Below are 23,133 nucleotides of genomic sequence, written 5' to 3' on the forward strand. Positions count from 1 at the left end.
GACCGAGAACCAAACGAGAAAGGAGAAACTATAGGGTGCAGTGGTGACTGGAGTATAATTTAAAAATTTAGACCTGCCATAAAAAACAGGGCGGGCCGTGGACTGACTACACTACAGGAGAAAGGAATTTATCAGGTAAGCATAAATTATGTTTTCTCCTGTTAAGTGTAGTCAGTCCACGGGTCATCATTACTTATGGGATACCAATACCAAAGCTAAGTACACAGATGACGGGAGGGACAGGCAGGATCTCTATACGGAAGGAACCACTGCCTGAAGAACCTTTCTCCCAAAAACAGCCTCCGAAGAAGCAAAAGTGTCAAATTTGTAAAATTTGGAAAAAGTATGAAGAGAAGACCAAGTTGCAGCCTTGCAAATCTGTTCAACAGAGGCCTCATTCTTAAAGGCCCAAGTGGAAGCCACAGCTCTAGTAGAATGAGCTGTAATCCTTTCAGGAGGTTGCTGTCCAGCAGTCTCATAGGCTAAGCGTATTATGCTACGAAGCCAAAAAGATAGAGAGATAGCAGATGCTTTTTGACCTCTCCTCTGTCCAGAATAAACGACAAACAGGGAAGAAGTTTGGCGAAAATCTTTAGTTGCCTGTAAATAAAATTTCAGGGCACGGACTACGTCCAGATTGTGCAGAAGTCGTTCCTTCTTTGAAGAAGGGTTAGGGCACAATGATGGAACAACAATCTCTTGATTGATATTCCTGTTAGTGACTACCTTAGGTAAGAACCCAGGTTTAGTACGCAGAACTACCTTGTCTGAATGAAAAATCAGATAAGGAGAATCACAATGTAAGGCCGATAACTCAGAGACTCTTCGAGCCGAGGAAATAGCCATTAAAAACAGAACTTTCCAAGATAACAGCTTGATATCAATGGAATGAAGGGGTTCAAACGGAACACCCTGTAAAACGTTAAGAACTAAATTTAAGCTCCATGGCGGAGCAACAGTTTTAAACACAGGCTTAATTCTAGCCAAAGCCTGACAAAAAGCCTGACAAAAAGCCTGAACGTCTGGAACTTCTGACAGACGTTTGTGTAAAAGAATGGACAGAGCTGAGATCTGTCCCTTTAAAGAACTTGCAGATAAACCCTTTTCTAAACCTTCTTGTAGAAAAGACAATATCCTAGGAATCCTAACCTTACTCCATGAGTAACTCTTGGATTCGCACCAGTGTAAGTATTTACGCCATATCTTATGGTAAATTTTCCTGGTAACAGGTTTCCTAGCCTGTATTAAGGTATCAATTACTGGCTCCGAAAATCCACGCTTTGATAGAATTAAGCGTTCAATTTCCATGCAGTCAGCTTCAGAGAAATTAGATTTTGATGTTTGAAAGGACCCTGAATTAGAAGGTCCTGTCTCAGAGGCAGAGACCAAGGTGGACAGGATGACATGTCCACTAGATCTGCATACCAGGTCCTGCGTGGCCACGCAGGCACTATTAGAATCACCGATGCTTTCTCCTGTTTGATCCTGGCAATCAAACGAGGGAGCATTGGGAAGGGTGGAAACACATAAGCCATCCTGAAGGTCCAAGGTGCTGTAAAGGCATCTATCAGGACCGCTCCCGGGTCCCTGGACCTGGACCCGTAACGAGGAAGCTTGGCATTCTGGCGAGACGCCATGTGATCCATATCTGGTTTGCCCCAACGTCGAAGTATTTGGGCAAAGACCTCCGGATGAAGTTCCCACTCCCCCGGATGCAAAGTCTGGCGACTTAGGAAATCCGCCTCCCAGTTCTCCACTCCTGGGATGTGGATCGCTGACAGGTGGCAAGAGTGAGACTCTGCCCAGCGAATTATCTTTGATACTTCCATCATCGCTAAGAAACTCCTTGTCCCTCCCTGATGGTTGATGTAAGCCACAGTCGTGATGTTGTCCGACTGAAACCTGATGAACCTCAGAGTTGCTAACTGAGGCCAAGCCAGAAGGGCATTGAGAACTGCTCTCAATTCCAGAATGTTTATTGGAAGGAGACTCTCCTCTTGAGTCCATGATCCCTGAGCCTTCAGGGAATTCCAGACAGCGCCCCAACCTAGTAGGCTGGCGTCTGTAGTTACAATTGTCCAGTCTGGCCTGCTGAAGGGCATCCCCCTGGACAGATGTGGCCGAGAAAGCCACCATAGAAGAGAATCTCTGGTCTCTTGATCCAGATTCAGCGTAGGGGACAAATCTGAGTAATCCCCATTCCACTGACTTAGCATGCACAATTGCAGCGGTCTGAGGTGTAGGCGTGCAAAAGGAACTATGTCCATTGCCGCTACCATTAAGCCGATTACCTCCATGCATTGAGCCACTGACGGGTGTTGAATGGAATGAAGGGCACGGCAAGCATTTAGAAGCTTTGTTAACCTGTCCTCTGTCAGGTAAATTTTCATTTCTACAGAATCTATAAGAGTCCCCAAGAAGGGAACTCTTGTGAGTGGTAAGAGAGAACTCTTCTCCTCGTTCACTTTCCACCCATGCGACCTTAGAAATGCCAGTACTAACTCTGTATGAGACTTGGCAGTTTGAAAGCTTGACGCTTGTATCAGAATGTCGTCTAGGTACGGAGCTACCGAAATTCCTCGCGGTCTTAGTACCGCCAGAAGAGAGCCCAGAACCTTTGTAAAGATTCTTGGAGCCGTAGCCAACCCAAAGGGAAGAGCTACAAACTGGTAATGCCTGTCTAGGAAGGCAAACCTTAGATACCGGTAATGTTCTCTGTGAATCGGTATGTGAAGGTAAGCATCCTTTAAATCCACTGTGGTCATGTATTGACCTCTTTGGATCATGGGTAAGATTGTCCGAATAGTTTCCATCTTGAACGATGGAACTCTTAGGAATTTGTTTAGGATCTTTAAATCCAATATTGGTCTGAAGGTTCCCTCTTTTTTGGGAACCACAAACAGATTTGAGTAAAACCCTTGTCCGTGTTCCGACCGCGGAACTGGGTGGATCACTCCCATTAGTAAAAGGTCTTGTACACAGCGTAGAAACGCCTCTTTCTTTATCTGGTTTGTTGACAACCTTGAAAGGTGAAATCTCCCTTGTGGAGGAGAAGCTTTGAAGTCCAGAAGATATCCCTGAGATATGATCTCCAACGCCCAGGGATCCTGGACATCTCTTGCCCAAGCCTGGGCGAAGAGAGAGAGTCTGCCCCCCACTAGATCTGTTTCCGGATCGGGGGCCCTCACTTCATGCTGTCTTAGGGGCAGCAGCAGGTTTTCTGGCCTGCTTGCCCTTGTTCCAGGCCTGGTTAGGTTTCCAGCCTTGTCTGTAGCGAGCAACAGCTCCTTCCTGTTTTGGAGCAGAGGAAGTTGATGCTGCTCCTGCCTTGAAGTTACGAAAGGCACGAAAATTAGACTGTCTAGCCCTGGGTTTGGCTCTGTCTTGAGGCAGGGCATGGCCTTTACCTCCCGAAATATCAGCGATAATTTCTTTCAAACCGGGCCCGAATTAAGTCTGCCCCTTGAAAGGTATGTTAAGTAATTTCGATTTAGAAGTTACATCAGCTGACCAGGATTTTAGCCACAGCGCTCTGCGTGCCTGAATGGCGAATCCGGAATTCTTAGCCGTAAGTTTAGTTAAATGTACTACGGCATCAGAAATAAATGAATTAGCTAGCTTAAGGGTTTTAAGCTTGTGTGAAATCTCATCTAATGTCGCTGAGTCAAGGGTCTCTTCCAGAGACTCAAACCAAAATGCTGCCGCAGCCGTGACAGGCGCAATGCATGCAAGGGGTTGCAATATAAAACCTTGTTGAACAAACATTTTCTTAAGGTAACCCTCTAACTTTTTATCCATTGGATCTGAAAAGGCACAGCTATCCTCCAAAGAGATTCCTCTGTGTCAGACATGTTTAAACAAACTAGCAATTAGACTAGCAAGCTTGGAAATACTTTTCAACTAAATTTACAAGCAATATGAAAAAAACGTTACTGTGCCTTTAAGAAGCACACAAACACTGTCACAGTTGAATAACAATGAACCGGATTAGTTATAAAAACCAAATTTAGCAAAGGATTGCACTCATTAGCAATGGATGATTAACCCTTAATATCAGAAAAAAAAACGGATAAAAATTGAAAATATAAGCGTTTTAATCACAGTCAAGCACAGTCTCACAGATCTGCTGTGAGTGATTACCTCCCTCAAAACTAGTTTGAAGACCCCTGAGCTCTGTGGAGACGTCCTGGATCATGCAGGGAGAAAAAGGCAGACTGTGACTGAATTTCTGATGCGTAGTAAAAGCGCCAAAATAGGCCCCTCCCACTCACACTACAACAGTGAGGGAAGCACAGTAAACTGTTTTAATTTAAAACAAACGACAGCCATGTGGAAAATAAAGCCCAAAACAATTTTTCACCAAGTACCTCAGATAATTAAACGATTTAACATGCCAGTAAACGTTTAAAATCTAATATATGAATAGTCATTAAAAAGCCTGCTGCTAGTCGCTCACACTGCAAGTTAGGCTAAAATTTATATGCATACAGTATTTTCCCAGTGAAGTGCCATTCCCCAGAAATACTTAAGTGTAAACATATATACATATCAGCCTGATACCAGTTGCTACTACTGCATTTAAGGCTGTACTTACATTATATCGGTATTAGCAGTATTTTCTCAGTCAATTCCATTCCTTAGAAAATAATATACTGCAACATACCTCTTTGCAGGTGAACCTGCCCGCTGTCCCCTGATCTGAAGTTACCTTACTCCTCAGAATGGCCGAGAACAGCAAACGGATCTTAGTTACGTCCGCTAAGATCATACACAAAAACTCAGGTAGATTCTTCTTCAAATTCTGCCTGAGAAGGAAACAACACACTCCGGTGCCGTTTAAAATAACAAACTTTGATTGAAGATATAAAAAACTAAGTTTAATCACCACAGTCCTCTCACACATCCTATCTATTAGTTGGGTGCAAGAGAATGACTGGGTGTGATGTAGAGGGGAGGAGCTATATAGCAGCTCTGCTTGGGTGATCCTCTTGCACTTCCTGTTGGGGAGGAGTTAATATCCCATAAGTAATGATGACCCGTGGACTGACTACACTTAACAGGAGAAATTTTGTTTTTTCACTGACAACCTAAATCCACAACCCCAAAAAGGGCAAAGCAATGCAAAAAGATCAAATCAGTACATTGGAAATATTTTTAAAACTGCATGTTCCATCTGAATCAATTGTTTAATTTTGTCTTTACTGTCTCTTTAATGCCGTTGCTCTCCTGCAAATCATGTACAAAGAATCAATTCTTACTAAGTTTCTAGAAGCTCAATGAATAGAAAATTGTTTGGAGTGGATTAGATCTGCACAAGGACCTTCGTGTGAGGAGGGAGGGGCAAGCATTAAAAATAAAATGTTATTGTTTTAGTTAAATAAAGTGATTTAAATTGGTATTAAGGTAATCATTTTTCTCCTTCCAATAAATTACAGCTGCAAAGTTGATCAAATATGAACCTTGTTCACCTCCAAGTAATGTATTCATTTCTATGATCTATGTATTTCTAATGGTATATAACAAAATCAATATTTTCTGATATAACTAAAAATAAATTATTTTTATTCTAAAAAAAAATATGAAACTTTTATTCAGAACCCATGATTAAAATTGAGATTGTATGTCATACTACCTAGTCTTTATGAATAGCATTCTTAGAGTAAGTGTTTGCAATTCCAAAATTCTTTCCTCATTAAAAGATCAAAGTGTGTCTGAAAAAGGAAGGATACTGCTGAGTATGTGAGTCTGAAGTTCCACCATGTCAGATTGTTGACCCAAAATCAGATTTTTTTTTCTCTACATTTATAATCCATCTTTGAGTCATTAAGGGTTACAGGGATAGCAAAGAATAAACCCCTCCCTTTGTAGGTACAATGGAATCTCCTGATTTAATTTAATTCCTGCAGTCCTGCTATGCATTGAAAGATCATATTTCTTCTTTCTGGATCTAATGAGTGTACAATGCACAAAAGAGGTGGAATACTTCTGACCTACAGTAAATCAATTCTGAAGCATAGATAGCAGCATTTTTGCAAGAGTGTTTTTGAACACTAGATGGCAGCAGTGTTTTCACAATGTATAAAATTGTTAAAGGGACAGTAAAGTCCTTAAGCTTTCTTGATTCATATAGAAAAAGTAATTTTAAACAACTTTTACATTTACTTCTATAATGAAAAAATGTGTTTGTTCCTTTGGTATCTTTTGTTGAAGAGTAGGCCCAAGAGCAGCAAAGCACTATTGGGAGCTATCTGAGCACATATGGTGCAGCCACCAATCACCAGCTAGTTTCCAGTAGTGCATTGCTGCTCCTGTATGTATCTGTTGAAGAGTAAACTTAGGTAGGCTCAGGAGCAAAGGATACAAAGAGAATGAAGCAAACCTGACAACAGAAATACATTGGAAAGATTAAAATTATATTATAATAGAATAGTTAATTATATTTAATTGATCAATTTAAATTGAAACTATCAAACTCTTTCCAAAATATATAGCTGGGCAAGAGCATAGATCATAAAACATAAGATAACATTTATTAAAAAAAAAAACTACACTACATTATTAAAATACTGTCTTTTATATACAGCAATAAAAATACACTTGTGGTCATATAAGCTTGTAGAAATAGCCTTGGTTGGTACATTGGTTCAGAAGCAAATGGTAATATGCTTTGAAATGCAAGAGGAAGTTTACGTTGTATAAAGGCAGAAGTATTCATATTACAAACCTTAGAGGATTCAGTCTGTGCTTGAAGAATGAAGGCTGCGATACATTGCTGGTACCTGTTCTCATGCTGTATCAGGAAAGCATTCTTCAGACCATACACTATTGCAAACAATCCAGAAAAAAGGGAGATTTCATCAATATATGAAATAAAATATAAATAATCTTTCTATAGGACAGATCCTCTTCAAGGTGAAATTCTTAAAGGGCTTTAAACACAAATTGAACCCCCTATAAAAATGTTTAATTTATCATAGTAAAACCATTGCATTGAACTTTTCTTATTTATTTTTACAGCTCGTCCTGTAATACCCATCTGATAATAAAGCTATCCCCAATTCAACCAGAGACTCTGGAGACGTGAAGCACCCACTTCAGTTATCCTAAATTGTCTGTATACAGAATAATGCTACAGTCTTAAATGTAATCTTAAAGCAACCTCTAATTGGCCACAGTAAGAGATAATAGAGACATAGGGGGTCTATTTATATATGTGAGGACAGACATGATCCGCTATAGCGAACCATGTCCGCCGTACATCGATAAATGCCGACAACATATGCGGTTGGCATTTATCATTGCACCAGCAGTTCTTGTGAACTGCTGGTGCAATACCGCCCCCTGCAGATTTGCGGGGTGTCAATCAGCCCGATCGGGCAGATTACTTTACGCCGCCTCAGGTGGCGTATGATTTTAGGAGCCGCGGTCTTAAGACCGCTGCTTCTTAACTCCTGTTTCCAACGAGCCTGAAGGCTCACGCGGAAACAAGGACCATTCGACCCTTGTTAAATAGACCCCATAAAGTACATTAGACTTTTTATGGGGTTGGGGTATATCACTGAACTAAATTAAAAAAAGGTCTATGGAATATGTACTATACCTAATTAACTCTTGCACTTAAAGTGATTGTAAAGTTTCATTAATTAAAGCCCAGTATTTAAAAATAATCTTAAAAACAGGAGCACTTTAATTCATTAAACTTTACAAAGACGCTTCTTTTTAAAAAATATTTACCATTGAGTTATGGTAAATATACCTCCGTTCCTCGGCCTGCATCTCCTACTTTCTGTAGCAGAGCGATGATGAATCAGGCTTCCTCCAATCGTGGGTCTTCCACGAGCTGGACACCAAAGATCTGCTCAATACAGTAGGAGATGCGGGCGGAGGAACAGCGGTATGTTTACCATAACGCAATGGTAAATATTTTATAATAGAAGCGTCCTCGGAAAGTTTAACAAATTAAAATGCCACTGTATGAAAGATTATTTTTAGATACTGGGCTGTAATTGATTAAACTTTACAATCAGTTTAAAGAGGGATGGGACTTGAGAATTATTATTATTTGGTAGATAATGCAGTCAGTAAGGCCAGTCAAATACTTGGTTGCATTGGGAGAGGTATTAGTGGGAGATATAGCAGAGTACTTATGCTACTTTACAGATCTAGAATATTGTGTACAGTTCTGGAGACCACATCTCCAGAAGGATATAAATAAACTAGAAACTGTCCAAAAGAGGGCTACTAAAATGGTACATGGTCTAAAATATAAAACATACAAAGAAAGACTCTTTGATCTAAATGTGTATAGTTTAGAGGAGAGAAGGGAAAGAGGTGATATGATAGAAACCTTCAAATAAATGAAAGGACTTAATAAAGTGGAACCTGAAAGCATTTTCCACAAAAAGAAAAAGCAAAACAAAGGGTCACAATCTTAAGTTAGAGGGTAGCAGATTCAGTAGAAGTGTGAGGAAGCAGTTTTCTTTCATGTAATTAGCAAGAGTCCATGAGCTAGTGACGTATGGGATATACATTCCTACCAGGAGGGGCAAAGTTTCCCAAACCTTAAAATGCCTATAAATACACCCCTCACCACACCCACAATTCAGTTTTACAAACTTTGCCTCCGATGGAGGTGGTGAAGTAATTTTGTGCTAGATTCTACGTTGATATGCGCTCCGCAGCAAGTTGGAGCCCGGTTTTCCTCTCAGCGTGCAGTGAATGTCAGAGGGATGTGAGGAGAGTATTGCCTATTTGAATGCAGTGATCTCCTTCTACGGGGTCTATTTCATAGGTTCTCTGTTATCGGTCGTAGAGATTCATCTCTTACCTCCCTTTTCAGATCGACGATATACTCTTATATATACCATTACCTCTGCTGATTCTCGTTTCAGTACTGGTTTGGCTTTCTACAAACATGTAGATGAGTGTCCTGGGGTAAGTAAATCTTATTTTCTGTGACACTCTAAGCTATGGTTGGGCACTTTGTTTATAAAGTTCTAAATATATGTATTCAAACATTTATTTGCCTTGACTCAGAATGTTCAACTTTCCTTATTTTTCAGACAGTCAGTTTCATATTTGGGATAATGCATTTGAATTAATCATTTTTTCTTACCTTCAAAAATTTGACTCTTTTTTTCCTGTGGGCTGTTAGGCTCGCGGGGGCTGAAAATGCTTCATTTTATTGCGTCATTCTTGGCGCGGACTTTTTTGGCGCAAAAATTCTTTTCCGTTTCCGGCGTCATACGTGTCGCCGGAAGTTGCGTCATTTTTTGACGTTATTTTGCGCCAAAAATGTCGGCGTTCCGGATGTGGCGTCATTTTTGGCGCCAAAAGCATTTAGGCGCCAAATAATGTGGGCGTCTTATTTGGCGCTAAAAAATAAGGGCGTCGCTTTTGTCTCCACATTATTTAAGTCTTATTTTTTCATTGCTTCTGGTTGCTAGAAGCTTGTTCTTTGGCATTTTTTTCCCATTCCTGAAACTGTCATTTAAGGAATTTGATCAATTTTGCTTTATATGTTGTTTTTTCTCTTACATATTGCAAGATGTCTCACGTTGCATCTGAGTCAGAAGATACTACAGGAAAATCGCTGTCTAGTGCTGGAGCTACCAAGCTAAGTGTATCTGCTATAATTTTTGGTATCTGTTTCTCCAGCTGTTGTTTGTATTGCATGTCATGACAAACTTATTAATGCAGATAAAATTTCCTTTAGTACTGTTACATTACCTGTTGCTGTTCCGTCAACATCTAATTTTCAGAGTGTTCCTGATAAACATAAGAGATTTTATTTTTTAAATCCATTAAGAAGGCTATGTCTGTTATTTCTCCTTCTAGTTTACATAAAAGTCTTTTAAAACTTCGCTTTTTTCAGATGAATTTTTAAATGAACATCATCATTCTGATACTGATAATGGTTCTTCTGGTTCAGAGGTTTCTGTCTCAGAGGTTGATGCTGATAAATCTTTGTATTTGTTCAAGATGGAATTTATTCGTTCTTTATTTAAAGAAGTATTAATTGCATTAGAAATGGAGGATTCTAGTCCTCTTGATACTAAATCTAAACGTTTAAATAAGGTTTTTAAATCTCCTGTAGTTATTCCAGAAGTGTTTAATCTCCCTGATGCTATTTCTGAAGTAATTTCCAGGGAATGGAATAATTTGGGTAATTCTTTTACTCCTTCTAAACGTTTAAGCAATTATATCCTGTGCCATCTGACAGATTAGAGTTTTTTTGGGACAAAATCCTTAAGGTTATGGGGCTGTCTCTACTCCTGCTAAATGTGCTACTATTCCTACGGTAGATAGTAATTCATTTTAAGGATCCTTTAGATAGGAAAATTGAATCCTTTCTAAGAAAAGCTTACTTATGTTCAGGTAATCTTCTTAGACCTGCTATATTTTTAGCGGATGTTGCTGCAGCTTCAACTTTTTGGTTAGAAGCTTTAGCGCAACAAGTAACAGATCATAATTTTATAGCATTATTATTATTCTATAACATGCTAATAATTTTATTGGTGATACCATCTTTTGATATCATTAGAGTTGATGTCAGGTATATGTCTCTAGCTATTTTAGCTAGAAAAGCTTTATGGATTAAACTTGGAATGCTGATATGTCTTCTAAGTCAACTTTGCTTTCCTTTTCTTTCCAGGGTAATAAATTATTATTTCAACTGTTTCTGGAAGGAAGGGAACTTTTTTACCAAAGGATAAAAAATCTAAGGTAAATTTAGGTCTAATAATCATTTTTCGTTCCTTTCCTCACAATAAGGAACAAAAGCCTGATCCTTCATCCTCAGGAGCGGTTTCAGTTTGGAAACTATTTCCAGTTTGGAATATATCCAAGCCTTATAGAAAACCTATAGCCAGCTCCTAAGTACCCATGAAGGTGCGGACCTTATTCCAGCTCAGCTGGTATGGGGCAGATTATGTTTTCTTCAAAGAAATTTTGATCAATTCCGTTCTCAATTTCTGGTTTTAGAACATTGTTTCAGAAAGGTACAGCATTGGCTTCAGTTAAGGCCTCCTGCTAAGAGATTTTTTTCTTTCCCGTGTCCCAGTTAACACAGCAAAGGCTCAGCATTTCTGAAATGTGTTTCAGATCTAGAGTTGGCTGGAGTAATTATGCCAGTTCCAGTTCTGGAACAGGGGCTGGGGTTTTATTTTATCTCTTCATTGTACCAAAGAAGGTCAATTCCTTCAGACCAGTTCCGGATCTATCAATATTGAATCGTTATGTAAGGATTCCAACATTCAGTTTCTGTAGGACTGTCCTGCCTTTTGTTTAGCAAGGGCATTATATGTCTACAATAGATTTACAGGATGTGTATCTGCATATTCCGATTCATCCAGATCACTTTTAGTGTCTGAGATTCTCTTTTTAGACAAGCATTACCAGTTTTGTGGCTCTAGCCTCAGTTCCAAGAATTTTTTTCAAAGGTTCTCGGTGCCCTTCTTTCTGTAATCAGAGAACAGGGTTTTGGTATTTCCTTATTGGACGATATCTGGGTACTTGCTCAGTCTTCTCATTTTCGAAGAATCTCATACGAATCGACTTGTGTTGTTTCTTCAAGTTCATGGTTGGAGGATCAATTTACTAATCAGTTCATTGATTCCTCAGACAAGGGTAACCTTTTTAGGTTTCTAGAATAGATTCAGTGTCTATGACTCTGTCCTTGTCAGACAAGAGAAGTTTAACATTGATTTCAGCTTGTCAAAACCTTCAGTCACAATCATTCCCTTTGGTAGCCTTATGCATGGAAATTTTAAGTCTTAGGACTGCCGCATCAGATGCGATCTCCTTTGCTCGTTTTCACATGCGACCTCTTCAGCTCTGTATGCTGAACCAATGGTGCAGGGATTACTCAAAGATATCTCACTTAATATCTTTAAACCGATTATACGACACTCTCTGACATGGTGGACAGATCACCATCGTTTAGTTCAGGGGGCTTCTTTGTTCTTCCGACCTGGTCTATAATCTCAACAGATGCAAGTCTTACAGGTTGGGGAGCTGTGTGGGGGTATCTGACGGCACAAGGGGTTTGGGAATCTCAGGAGGTGAGATTTCCGATCAATATTTTGGAACTCCGTGCAATTTCAGAGCTCTTCAGTCTTGGCCTCTTCTGAAGAGAGAGTTGTTCATTTGTTTTCAGATAGACAATGTCACAACTGTGGCATACATCAATCATCAAGGAGGGACTCACAGTCCTCTGGCTATGAAAGAAGTATCTCGAATTTTGGTTTGGGCGGAATCCAGCTCCTGTCTAATCTCTGCGGTTCATATCCCAGGTATGGACAATTGGAAAGCGGATTATCTCAGTCGCCAAACGTTGCACCTGGGCGAATGGTCTTCACCCAGAGGTATTTCCTCAGATTGTTCAAATGTGGGAACTCCCAGAAATAGATCTGATGGCTTCTCATCTAAACAAGAAACTTCCCTGGTATCTGTCCGGATCCAGGGATCCTCGGGCGGAGGCAGTGGATGCATTATCTCTTCCTTACAAGTGTCATCCTGCCTATATCTTTCCGCCTCTAGTTCTTCTTCCAAGGGTATTCTCCAATATTCTAAGGAATGCTCGTTTGTCCTGCTGGTAGCTCCAGCATGGCCTCACAGGTTTTGGTATGCGGATCTTGTCCGGATGGCCTCTTGCCAGCTGTGGACTCTTCCGTTAAGACCAGTCTTTCTGTCTCAAGGTTCTTTTTTCCATCAGGATCTCAAAACCTTAATTTTAAGGTGTGGAGTTTGAACGCTTGATTCTTGGTCAAAGAGGTTTCTCTGACTCTGTGATTGATACTATGTGACAGGCTCGTAAATCTGTATCTAGAGAGATATATTATAGAGTCTGGAAGACTTATATTTCTTCAGGATGGTTTAGATAAAGGTTTGTCCGCAAGTTTCTTGAAAGACAAATCTCTGCTCTTTCTGTTCTTTTTCACAGAAGGATTGCTAATCTTCCTGATATTCATTGTTTTGTACAAGCTTTGGTTCGTATAAAACCTGTCATTAAGTCAATTTCTCCTCCTTGGAGTTTGAATTTGGTTCTGGGGGCTCTTCAAGCTCCTCCTTTTGAACCCATGCATTCTTTGGTCATTATATTACTTTCTTGGAAAGTTTTGTTTCTTTTGGCCATCTCTTCTGCCAGAAGAGTCTCTGAATTATCTACTCTTTTTTGTGAGTCTCCTTTTCTGATTTTGCATCAGGATAAGGCGGTGCTGCGAACTTCTTTTGAATTGTTTACCTAAGGTTGTGAATTCTAACAACATTAGTAGAGAAATTGTGGTTCCTTCATTATGTCCTAATCCTATAAATTCTAAGGAGAAATCATTGCATTCTTTGGATGCTGTTAGAGCTTTGTAATATTATGTTGAAGCTATTAAGTCTTTCCGAAAGACTTCTAGTCTATTTGTCATCTTTTTCGGTTCTAGAAAAGACCAGAAAACTTCTGCCATTTCTTTGGCATCTTGGTTGAAATCTTTATTTCATCATGCCTATGTTGAGTCGGGTAACACTCCGCCTCAAAGGATTACAGCTCATTCTACTAGGTTAGTTTCTACTTCCTGGGCGTTTAAGAATGAAGCTTCGGTTGATCAGATTTGCAAAACAGCAACTTGGTCCTCTTTGCATACTTTTACTAAATTTTACCATTTTGATGTGTTTTCTTCTTCTGAAGCAGTTTTTGGTAGAAACGTACTTCAGGCAGTGGTTTCAGTTTGAATCTTCTGCTTATGTTTTTTCATTAAAAATTTTATTCTGGGTGTGGATTATTTTCAGCAGGAATTGGCTGTCTTTATTTTATCCCTCCCTCTCTAGTGACTCTTGTGTGGAAAGATCCACATCTTGGGTAATCATTATCCCATACGTCACTAGCTCATGGACTCTTGCTAATTACATGAAAGAAAACATAATTTATGTAAGAACTTACCTGATAAATTCATTTCTTTCATATTAGCAAGAGTCCATGAGGCCCGCCCTTTTTTGTGGTGGTTTTGATTTTTTTTGTATAAAGCACAATTATTCCAATTCCTTATTTTATATGCTTTCGCACTTTTTTCTTATCACCCCACTTCTTGGCTATTCGTTAAACTGAATTGTGGGTGTGGTGAGGGGTGTATTTATAGGCATTTTAAGGTTTGGGAAACTTTGCCCCTCCTGGTAGGAATGTATATCCCATACGTCACTAGCTCATGGACTCTTGCTAATATGAAAGAAATGAATTTATCAGGTAAGTTCTTACATAAATTATGTTTTTTTACAGAAACGGTGGTGGATTCACAGAATGAACTTCTAATAGAGGTAGTAAACACAATGTTTCTATGTAAAAATTACACAAAAACAGATGATACAAATATATCACAAACTTTAGACAAATTCCCCGTCTGAATATTTCTGTAGCTATCCCAACACACCTGTGACGTGGAATTGGTCAATGGTTTTAATGATTAATCTGTCTAGAGGAATTGGTTGATCAAGGACTTTGCAATATCCGCCTTCTTTCATCACTGATTGTAACCCAGGGTGCAGTGCAGGATACATGAGGTTACTTTCAATTGTTGCTTTCTTAAAGGAAAAAAAACACAAGACAAGAATGGAACAACATTACTGTACAGTAGATCACAGCAATGTAGTCTGTTTAACAAAAATGTTGCTGTTCGCATCTCCTTTTTTTAGTGATTTTACATAATGAATATGATTGTAACTACTATAGGTGCCATTGCCAACTGTTCTTTACAAAAATATTGGGTGACCTGGCACAAGTGGAAGGTAAGAGACAGACAAAGCTCAGCCTTAGGCCCCACCTAGCCTTATATATTTTTACAGCTATGTAGTGATTCATTCTCCTGGTTGCCAGTTACCACACAAAGCAGTGATTTAATTCCCCATGTGGGAACACAAAATTATTTACCATTCTGGCTGTTAGCAATGCGCACACAGTAGTGAACTGACCACCATACAGAATGTCAATAACTCTGCTAGAATTAAGCTTTTTTGTGCGCGTCTTGTAGCGCTCGTATAACAAGTTCAAAGTAAAATGTTGTTGCTTGCACACTAACCCGATACGTGCAAAAAGCCAAACTTTGAATATTGCAATCGCGTTTATGTATTCGCCATAGAAGTCAATGGAGGAAATAAAGTGGAAAAAAAGACCCTACTCGCATGCAAACCTAATCTTATATTCTCAAGTGCGGTAACCCTACATGAAAATATGAATATTTCACATTCTAATGTTCTTCACATAACAGAATATGTTCTATTTATTCATAAATACATATTTATATATATAATGATATTTTGGTACAATATACAGGTATATCTATATATATATATATATATATATATATATATATATATATATATTTATATAGGAATATCTATTTAAAAATACAAAGAAAATATTATGCTATGTGCAGAACATTGGAAAGTGAAATATTTACAGTAAATATACAGTATTACACTTTATTAAAAATGAATATTGTATAAATATGCTTTTCTTTCCTATGGCATGGAGAGTCCATGATGTCATTCCAATTACTAGTGGGATAAAAAAAGTTATAAGGGCTCAAATATATGAGGTCTCAGGTGTTAGGAAATATAGATGTCAAAATATGGATGTATAGATATATATGTTTAAATGTGTGTTCATATGTATTTACAGACATATAAACACATTTATATATATATATATATATATATATATATATATTTATATATATATATATATATATATATATATATGTACACACAGTTAAGTAGATGAAAAACAAAATTTATGCTTACCTGATAATGGGAATGGAGAGTCTACGACATAATTCCAATTACTAGTGGGATATTCAACTCCTGGACAGCAGAAGAAGGCAAAGGGCACCCAAGCAAAGCTGTTAAGTGTAACTTCCCTTACCCATAATCCCCAGTCATTCTCTTTGCCTCAATAGAGGATGTGCAAAGACGGTGTCTGAAGATATTTAATCCTTTTATGGGTACTTTTCCCTGCAAGCAAGGATTAGGGGCTATGCTGTGTCCATGTCAATCTCTTTAGTAAGAGTAATGGTGGCTATTAGCAGTTAGAAAGTGGTGTAGTTGTCTTTGCTTTACTTCTAACATTATTGCTACCCCTTCATAGAAAGCCAGGTTTGGTTACTCTGTTCTTTCTTTTTCTTCAGGTCCCTGATAGAGAGTGGAGTGTATCACACCTAAGAAGCTATTCCAGCTGGATTCACAGGTCACTGTCAGCGTTCAGTTGAGGCTAACAGACCTGGATGTGCTGTAACTGCTCAACAGCAGAAGACTCTCTCTCTCTCTCTCTCTCTCTCTCTCTCTCTCTATATATATATATATATATATATATATATATATATATATTCATATATATATATTCACAGAAGAACTGAGACATTCAGGGACCTAGTGGGACCTGTTTCCCTCAGAAAGGGTTTGTATATATAGTGGTGTACTACCAGGGACAGGGAATTTAGCAGCTGCCATTGCCGGGGGTTTTTCTAGAAATTATTAAGGCTGCATGGTGTGTGAGAAAGGGGTGTCATGGCGACATTATTTCTCCCTCTTTATATCCCTGTTCAATTCATGTTTTAGGATTTTTGGAGTGCTTCTAAATGTGAGGGGGCCCAGTTTATTTGTGACGCAGATAATGTTGAGCGTCTGCTTTTTCAGTCAGTCACTTACTGCCTAGTAAATTTCTCTCCGAAGCTGTAATAAAGTGCCACTAAGAGTTATAGAATTTTTGTGTAAATCGTGTTTGCACATATCTATCTTAACTCTTTTTTTCTAGGAACCACCATTGTGAGCGGAGGCATCAGAACCGCTCTGTTGTTTTGCAGTAGCCGGTACTAAAGGAGGGATACTTTTATTGAAGTATGGGCGCTTGCTGTTTAAGAGCAGTTAGTATTGTGCTCTACTCGGCCTTCACAGTAACTGAGATCCGTAGGATTTATATTTCCTTTCATCAGGTTAACGCTACTGCAGAGTTTGACTCCATATTGGAGTTTCTTAGTGAGACCATTGCTAGGATGGTAATCTTGTTCTCAGGGACTTCAAGTTTATTCTGTCTCTATAGCGTCACTATTGTGAAGTGTATCTATTATGTGTACCCTATTATTTTCCAGAGGGTTCAAATCAGGAGAGAATTGTGTAGAACGTATTCATAAAGTGCAAGGGTTAACTTTTATGGGCTTAAGATGGCCGCCAGAGTTTTCTTTGGCGCAAATCCTTTCTATGTGAGTTACGGGAAGGAGTCTGAAACTTTGTGTGCCCTAAATTTCCCTCTGTGTCAGTGTGTGGCACACTTGGTGCAGTACTTTATCAGCTCCTCCTTACTGCGGCGCCTCCGTCTCATCTATTGCCTGGAGGTTTCCCCCGAATGATGTTAAGGAGTTGTGCGGTACATTTTCTACCTTTTTTTGTATGAGAAATGATGTTAAGGAGATGGCTTGTTTTTATGCCAGATAGTGATCGAACTATGAACTGCTTATTCTCCTTTTTTGGATAAGAGATATATTTCCCAGATAAGATCTCAATAAGGGAACTCTATTTGAGCATTATGGTCTACTGAGGGTTTTATATATGCCCTTCTTATGAAAGCGCTCATAATGTCTATTCTTTATTTAATGATAGAGGATCAGTTTTTACTATACTCCTTGTATTCTGCAGGGTCTGTTGACTACCTGATGAGATTTTATTTACTCTGTATATGCAAGGATCTTTCTTTGCTAGGTATTAGCAGGGATTGCCTGCCCTTTTCTGCCATCTAGTGGTAGTTTACTGACATTAAGGTTTGAATTTCTATTATTTTAGAAATCTGGTGCCTCTTTTTTTATACAAGCTGTTCTGTTTATGTTAACATAGTATGATATACCATTAGGTATTCTTGTTGTTCTGTGTATTTCCCACCTATATGATATTGTTATCTATTATTATAGTTGGCGAGATTAAGCATGTCTTTGAATGTTCCTTTATGTCCGATTCATACTCTTTTTTTTTTTTTATGAATGTTTATCATTCTCTAAGACTTATTAGTTTTTATCCCTCTGACAGGGATACAAGTTGGATGGTGTTCTCCTTATCTTATTTAGAGACTCTCTGGTGACTCAGTGGAAGGTCACTTACACTAGAGATAAGAACTCAAGCCCCATAGGGGCATGACGGGGTCCCTTTATCATTTTGAGGTGATCACAGCTATGCCTAGGTTTTATGTTGGAATAGCAGTATTGCACACGCCTACTGCTTGTTTTTACATATTTACCAGTGATATTTTTTAATATCTTTTGATATTTTTTCCTTTAGAAAGAAGGGTAATTCCCTTTTTAGACCTTAGGTGTCTCACATTTTCCTCAGGATATTGTCCTTCTAGATTGAGAATATTATATAAGTATTTATTAGGAAATGGGACCACTTTGTCCTCATTTTTATTTTCTCTGCATTGGTGTTTTAGAATATTCTAAGAGATCAAATGCTCTTTTATTTTGTTACTAGTTAATAAGCCTGCCCAGAGTCTATGTGTTGTAAACCCCCCAAGCTACAAAAATATAAAAATAGAAATACAGAAAAAAATAAACAAAGCTATCAAAAATAATAAAATTAAACTTAAACTAATACCTCTATAAAAATAAAATTTCCCCCCAAAATAAACCCCCCTAATCTAATACTAAACTATCAATAGCCCTTAAAATGGCTTTTTGTAGGGCATTGCCCTACGTTTAACAGCTCTGTTATATTAAAAATAAACAAAGTCCCCTCTAACAGTAAAACCCCCCAAAATAAAAAAAAAAAAACTTACACTAATAAACCTTATCTACCCATTGGCCTGAAAAGTAATGTTAAACTACCAATAGCCCTTAAAAGGGCTTTTTGTATGGCATTGCCCTAAGTTAAACAGCTCTTTTACATTAAAAATAAACAAAGTCCCCCCTAACAGTAAGACCCCCCAACCACCAAACCCCCCAAAATAAAAAACCTAACACTAATAAACCTAATTTACCCATTGCTCTTAAAAAGGCATTTGTATGGGCACTGCCCTTAAAAGGGCATTCAGCTCTTTTTCACTGCCCCTAAAAGGGCATTCAGTTCTTTTGAGATTTGCCCCAAAAAAAACTAATCTAAATAAAAAAAAAAAAAAAAACTGACATAAAGCCCCAAATAGGTACTCTCACGGTTTCAGAAGTCCGGCGGAGAAGGTCTTCTTCAAGGTCATCTTCATCCACAGCAAAGGCAGCGCGGAGCGGAGGTCCGGAGCGGTCTTCCCTGATGTGGTGATCCTCTGCGAAGGTCCTCGGCCATGGCGTTGCAGTCCTCGGCAGCGGCGGTCCTCAGCGACATGGCGGCTCCATGGTATACTGAATATTGAATGCAAGGTACCGCAATCAATTTGGGGTACCTTGCATTCCTATTGACTGAATTTTTCAAAACAGCCAATAGAATGAGAGCTACTGAAATCCTATTGGCTGTTCAAATTTCAGTAGCTCTCATCCTATTGGCTGATTTTGAAAATTTCAGCCAATAGGAATTCAAGGTACCCCAATAAATATGGGGTACCTTGAATTCTTTCTTCAGTGTGCGGCGGTCAATTGCATGAAGAGGAACCTCCACGCCTTCACCGAGGAGCGCCACCAACACAGATGACTGCCGCTAAGGATCTCCACTTCTGGGAAGACCGCTCCGGACCTCCGCGCCTCCTTCGCTGTGGATGAAGATGATGGACCCGCCTGGAAGAAGACCTTCTCCTCCGGACTTCTGAAACCATGAGTACCTATTTGGGGCATTAGTGTTAGGTTTTCTTTACATTTTTTTTGGGGGGGGGTTGTTTTTTTAGATTAGGGGTTTTTTGGGCAAATCTCAAAAGAGCTGAATGCCCTTTTAAGGGCAATGCCCATACAAATGCCTTTTTCACGGCAATGGGTAAATTAGGTTTATTAGTGTTAGGTTTTTTTATTTTGTGGGGTTTGGTCTTACTGTTAGGGGGACTTTGTTTATTTTTAATGTAAAAGAGCTGTTTAATTTAGGACAATTCCCTACAAAAGCCCTTTTAAAGGCTATTGGTAGTTTAGCATTAGATTAGGAGGTGTTTTTATTTTGGGGAGCTTTTTTATTTTCATAGGGATTAAGTTTAATTTTTTTATTTTGGATAATGTGTTTATTATTTTTTGCAATGTTAGCCTTTTTTATTTTTTGTAATTAGAATAATCTAATGTAATTTTTTTTTGTATTTTTTATTGTAATGTAGTTTATTTTTATTGTGATTAAGGCGTTAATTTAGGGGGTGTTAGGTTAGGGGGCTTAGTCATTAAATTAGTTTTTTGCATTGTGGGGGTTGGCGGTGTAGGAGTTAATAGGTAAATTAGGTTTAATTCGTTGTGGGGGGTTGGCGGTTTAGGGGTTAATAGATGTATTAGGTAGTTTGCGATGTTGGGGTTTGCGGATTTAGGGGTTAATAATTTTATTAGGTAGTTTTTTTCTTAATACTTCGTGCGGGCGGTTAAGGTTTTTTTAAAAATACTTTTTCATTCTTATTGCAGGCATTTTGTTTTTGTAATGCTCCATTTGCCTTTGCTGCATCCCAGTGGATTCAGCTTTGCTGCATCCAGGTGAATTATTTTGGCTGCCTCGCGCTGCCAACATTCCTGTGAGGATGCATGTGCAACTGCCAACGGCGACGGACATTACAAACGCAATTATAGTATAGATCATGATATTTCATGGTAGTTGCTGCCATCTAGTGGCAGATTTATGTATATGTTCATTTACATTTTTTATAATTTATGTTTATTCATCTGCATTCAGTCTTTTCTTATTTGGAGACTATCACGCTGTTGGTAGCATGAAAATGAATTTTAATTTCATAGCTTTTATATATACAATGAGGTTTACCATGTCGGGTACTGGGACTTATTTTATCTTGCTATATTTATTCCTATGATTTTAGTATGGACATTTAATAAATGTCCTCATATTGAGGCGACACTGGTTTTATTTATGATATTTAGATTTTTTCTATTATATTCAGTTTTTCTTTGTGTTCTTTAGGATTAATTCGTTATTTCTATGTTTTTTTATTCATTGAAATATAGTACTCTCAGAGACAGAACCACAGGTCGAGATAGAACAGCAGAGGTCTTAGGGTTGTTCCTGGACATTGCTGTGACAGTTCCCCGTTCTCAGGGGTGCGCGGCCTTTGCTTTTGAAAATAATTTCCTTCCTCTTGAGGCAATGTTTGTTTCTGTCTCTTATAAGTTCTATTTTTGTTTTTGTTCCTGGTCTGACTGAATTTTTCAAGATTCAAATCCGGACATGGCCATGACAGTGATGCAGCTTAGCTGTAAATCACTGACTAGAAACATCTCTGGAACATCTCTATGTGAGAGGAAGTTTTTTAATGAAAAGGTAGCTTGTTTTTCATAGGATGGAGAGGTAGACCTAGGGGTCGATAGAATTCTAATTTTCGTTCCTTTCACATTTTCAAAGAACATAAATCCTCCTCATCTTATAAATTTGAGCAAGCTAAGACCTCATGGAGCCAATCTTGGAACAAGGGCAAGCATTCCTAGAAGCCTTCCGCTGAGTCTAAATCAGCTAGGAGGGTTCGTCCCCGATTCAGTCTCGGATCAGTTAGGAGGCAGGCTTCCTTCTTTCAACAGGCTTGGATTTGTGTTGTATTGGATCCCTGTGCAGTCAAAGTAGTCTTCCAGGGATTCCGTATAGGATTCAAGTATTGTCCCCCGGAGACAGATTTCTCTTAACAAATTTTCTACAATCCAGTTACAGAAAGAGGTTTTCTTACACTGTGTAGAGTTTTCGCTTCTCTGGGAGCTAATTGTTCCAGTTCCTTTGGTGGAACAGGGTCATTCTATTCATGGTTCCCAGGAAAGAGGGAACTTTTCGACCCGTTTTCAACCTCAAGTGGTTTATAAAAAAAAAATATTCTAGGTTCCATCCTTCAAATGGAGACCATTGTATTCTCCCTTTGGTTCAGGTGGGTCAGTTCATGACTACCATCGACCTGAAGGATGAGTACCTTCATCTTCCTATTCACAAGGAATATTTCCTTTTCCTGTTCTTCTGGCAGTTGTCAGATCTCAGGACATTGCGGTGACTCTGTACCTGGATGATATCTTGGTTCAGACGCCATATTTCTTTTAACAAGAGTTTTTTGGATTCTCTGTTGTCCACTCTTCATTTTTTCGGGTGGAAGGTGACTCTGGAAAAGAGTTCCCTGGTACCAGATACTTAGATCATTTTTTTTGTTTGTTTTTTTTGGGACTGATCATAGATTCTCTGTCTATGAAGATTTTTCTTTCGAAGTTCAGAAAATCCTAGGTTCTTGATTCAATAGGCTTCGTATTCTATTAATATAGTTGTTATCCTGGAACATTTTATTTGTCAGTCAGTACTCTGAAGGGTCAGATTTCTGCTCTGTCTATTCTTTTGCTCAAACATCTGGCAGATTTACCAGATGTTCAAGCTTTTGTTTAGTTCCTATGTTTAAACCTGTTGCTCCTCCTTGGAGCCTTAACCTAGTTCTTAAAGTTTTGCAGCAGGCTCCGCTTTAGCCGTTGCTTGTTGTTGATATAAAGTTGTTATCTTGGAAGGTTTTGTTTCTACTTCTTCTGCTCGCAGAGTTTCTGAGTTTTCAGCTCTGCAGTGTTATTCCCCGTACCTGCTTTTTCATGCAGATACGGCGGTCCTTCGTACTAAATTGCGGTTTCTCCCTAGGGTGGTGTTGGATCGAAACATTAATCAGGATATTGATATTCTTAGTTTAAACTAAACATAGGTAGGCTCATATGCTAATTTCTAAGCCTTTGAGGGCTGCCTCTTATCACAGGCTTTTTAAATCTCTTTTCAACACAAAGAGACAGAAAGTACACGTGGGCCATACAGATAACACTGTGTTCAGGCACAGGGGGTTATTTAAGATTTAGCACAAAACAATACTAGATGCAAGTCAATAGATAATAAACAGTCACAGTCATGTGATCAGGGTGCTGTCATAAGAGGCTTATATACAAGGTAATCACAGAGGTAAAAAGTATATTAATATAACTTTGTTGTTTATGCAAAACTGGGGAATGGTTAATAAAGGGATTATTATTATTATTATTACCATTTATTTGTATAGCGCCA

The 23,133-nt window shown here is 38.7% G+C and overlaps 1 protein-coding gene across 1 annotated transcript in view; it reads right to left on the reverse strand.

The window, feature by feature from the left end:
- Positions 1–23,133, reverse strand: part of PLEKHG7 (pleckstrin homology and RhoGEF domain containing G7) — a 178,844-nt gene that overhangs the window by 19,972 nt on the left and 135,739 nt on the right. The window contains exons 15-16 of the mRNA XM_053716903.1: positions 14,412–14,562; positions 6,725–6,822 (exon numbers count right to left, since the gene is read on the reverse strand). Of these exons, the coding sequence (XP_053572878.1) occupies positions 6,725–6,822; positions 14,412–14,562 (249 nt within the window). The remainder of the gene's footprint in view (positions 1–6,724; positions 6,823–14,411; positions 14,563–23,133) is intronic.

The sequence above is a fragment of the Bombina bombina genome, chromosome 6 (assembly GCF_027579735.1).
Source record: "Bombina bombina isolate aBomBom1 chromosome 6, aBomBom1.pri, whole genome shotgun sequence".
In the NCBI taxonomy this organism is placed as follows: domain Eukaryota; kingdom Metazoa; phylum Chordata; class Amphibia; order Anura; family Bombinatoridae; genus Bombina; species Bombina bombina.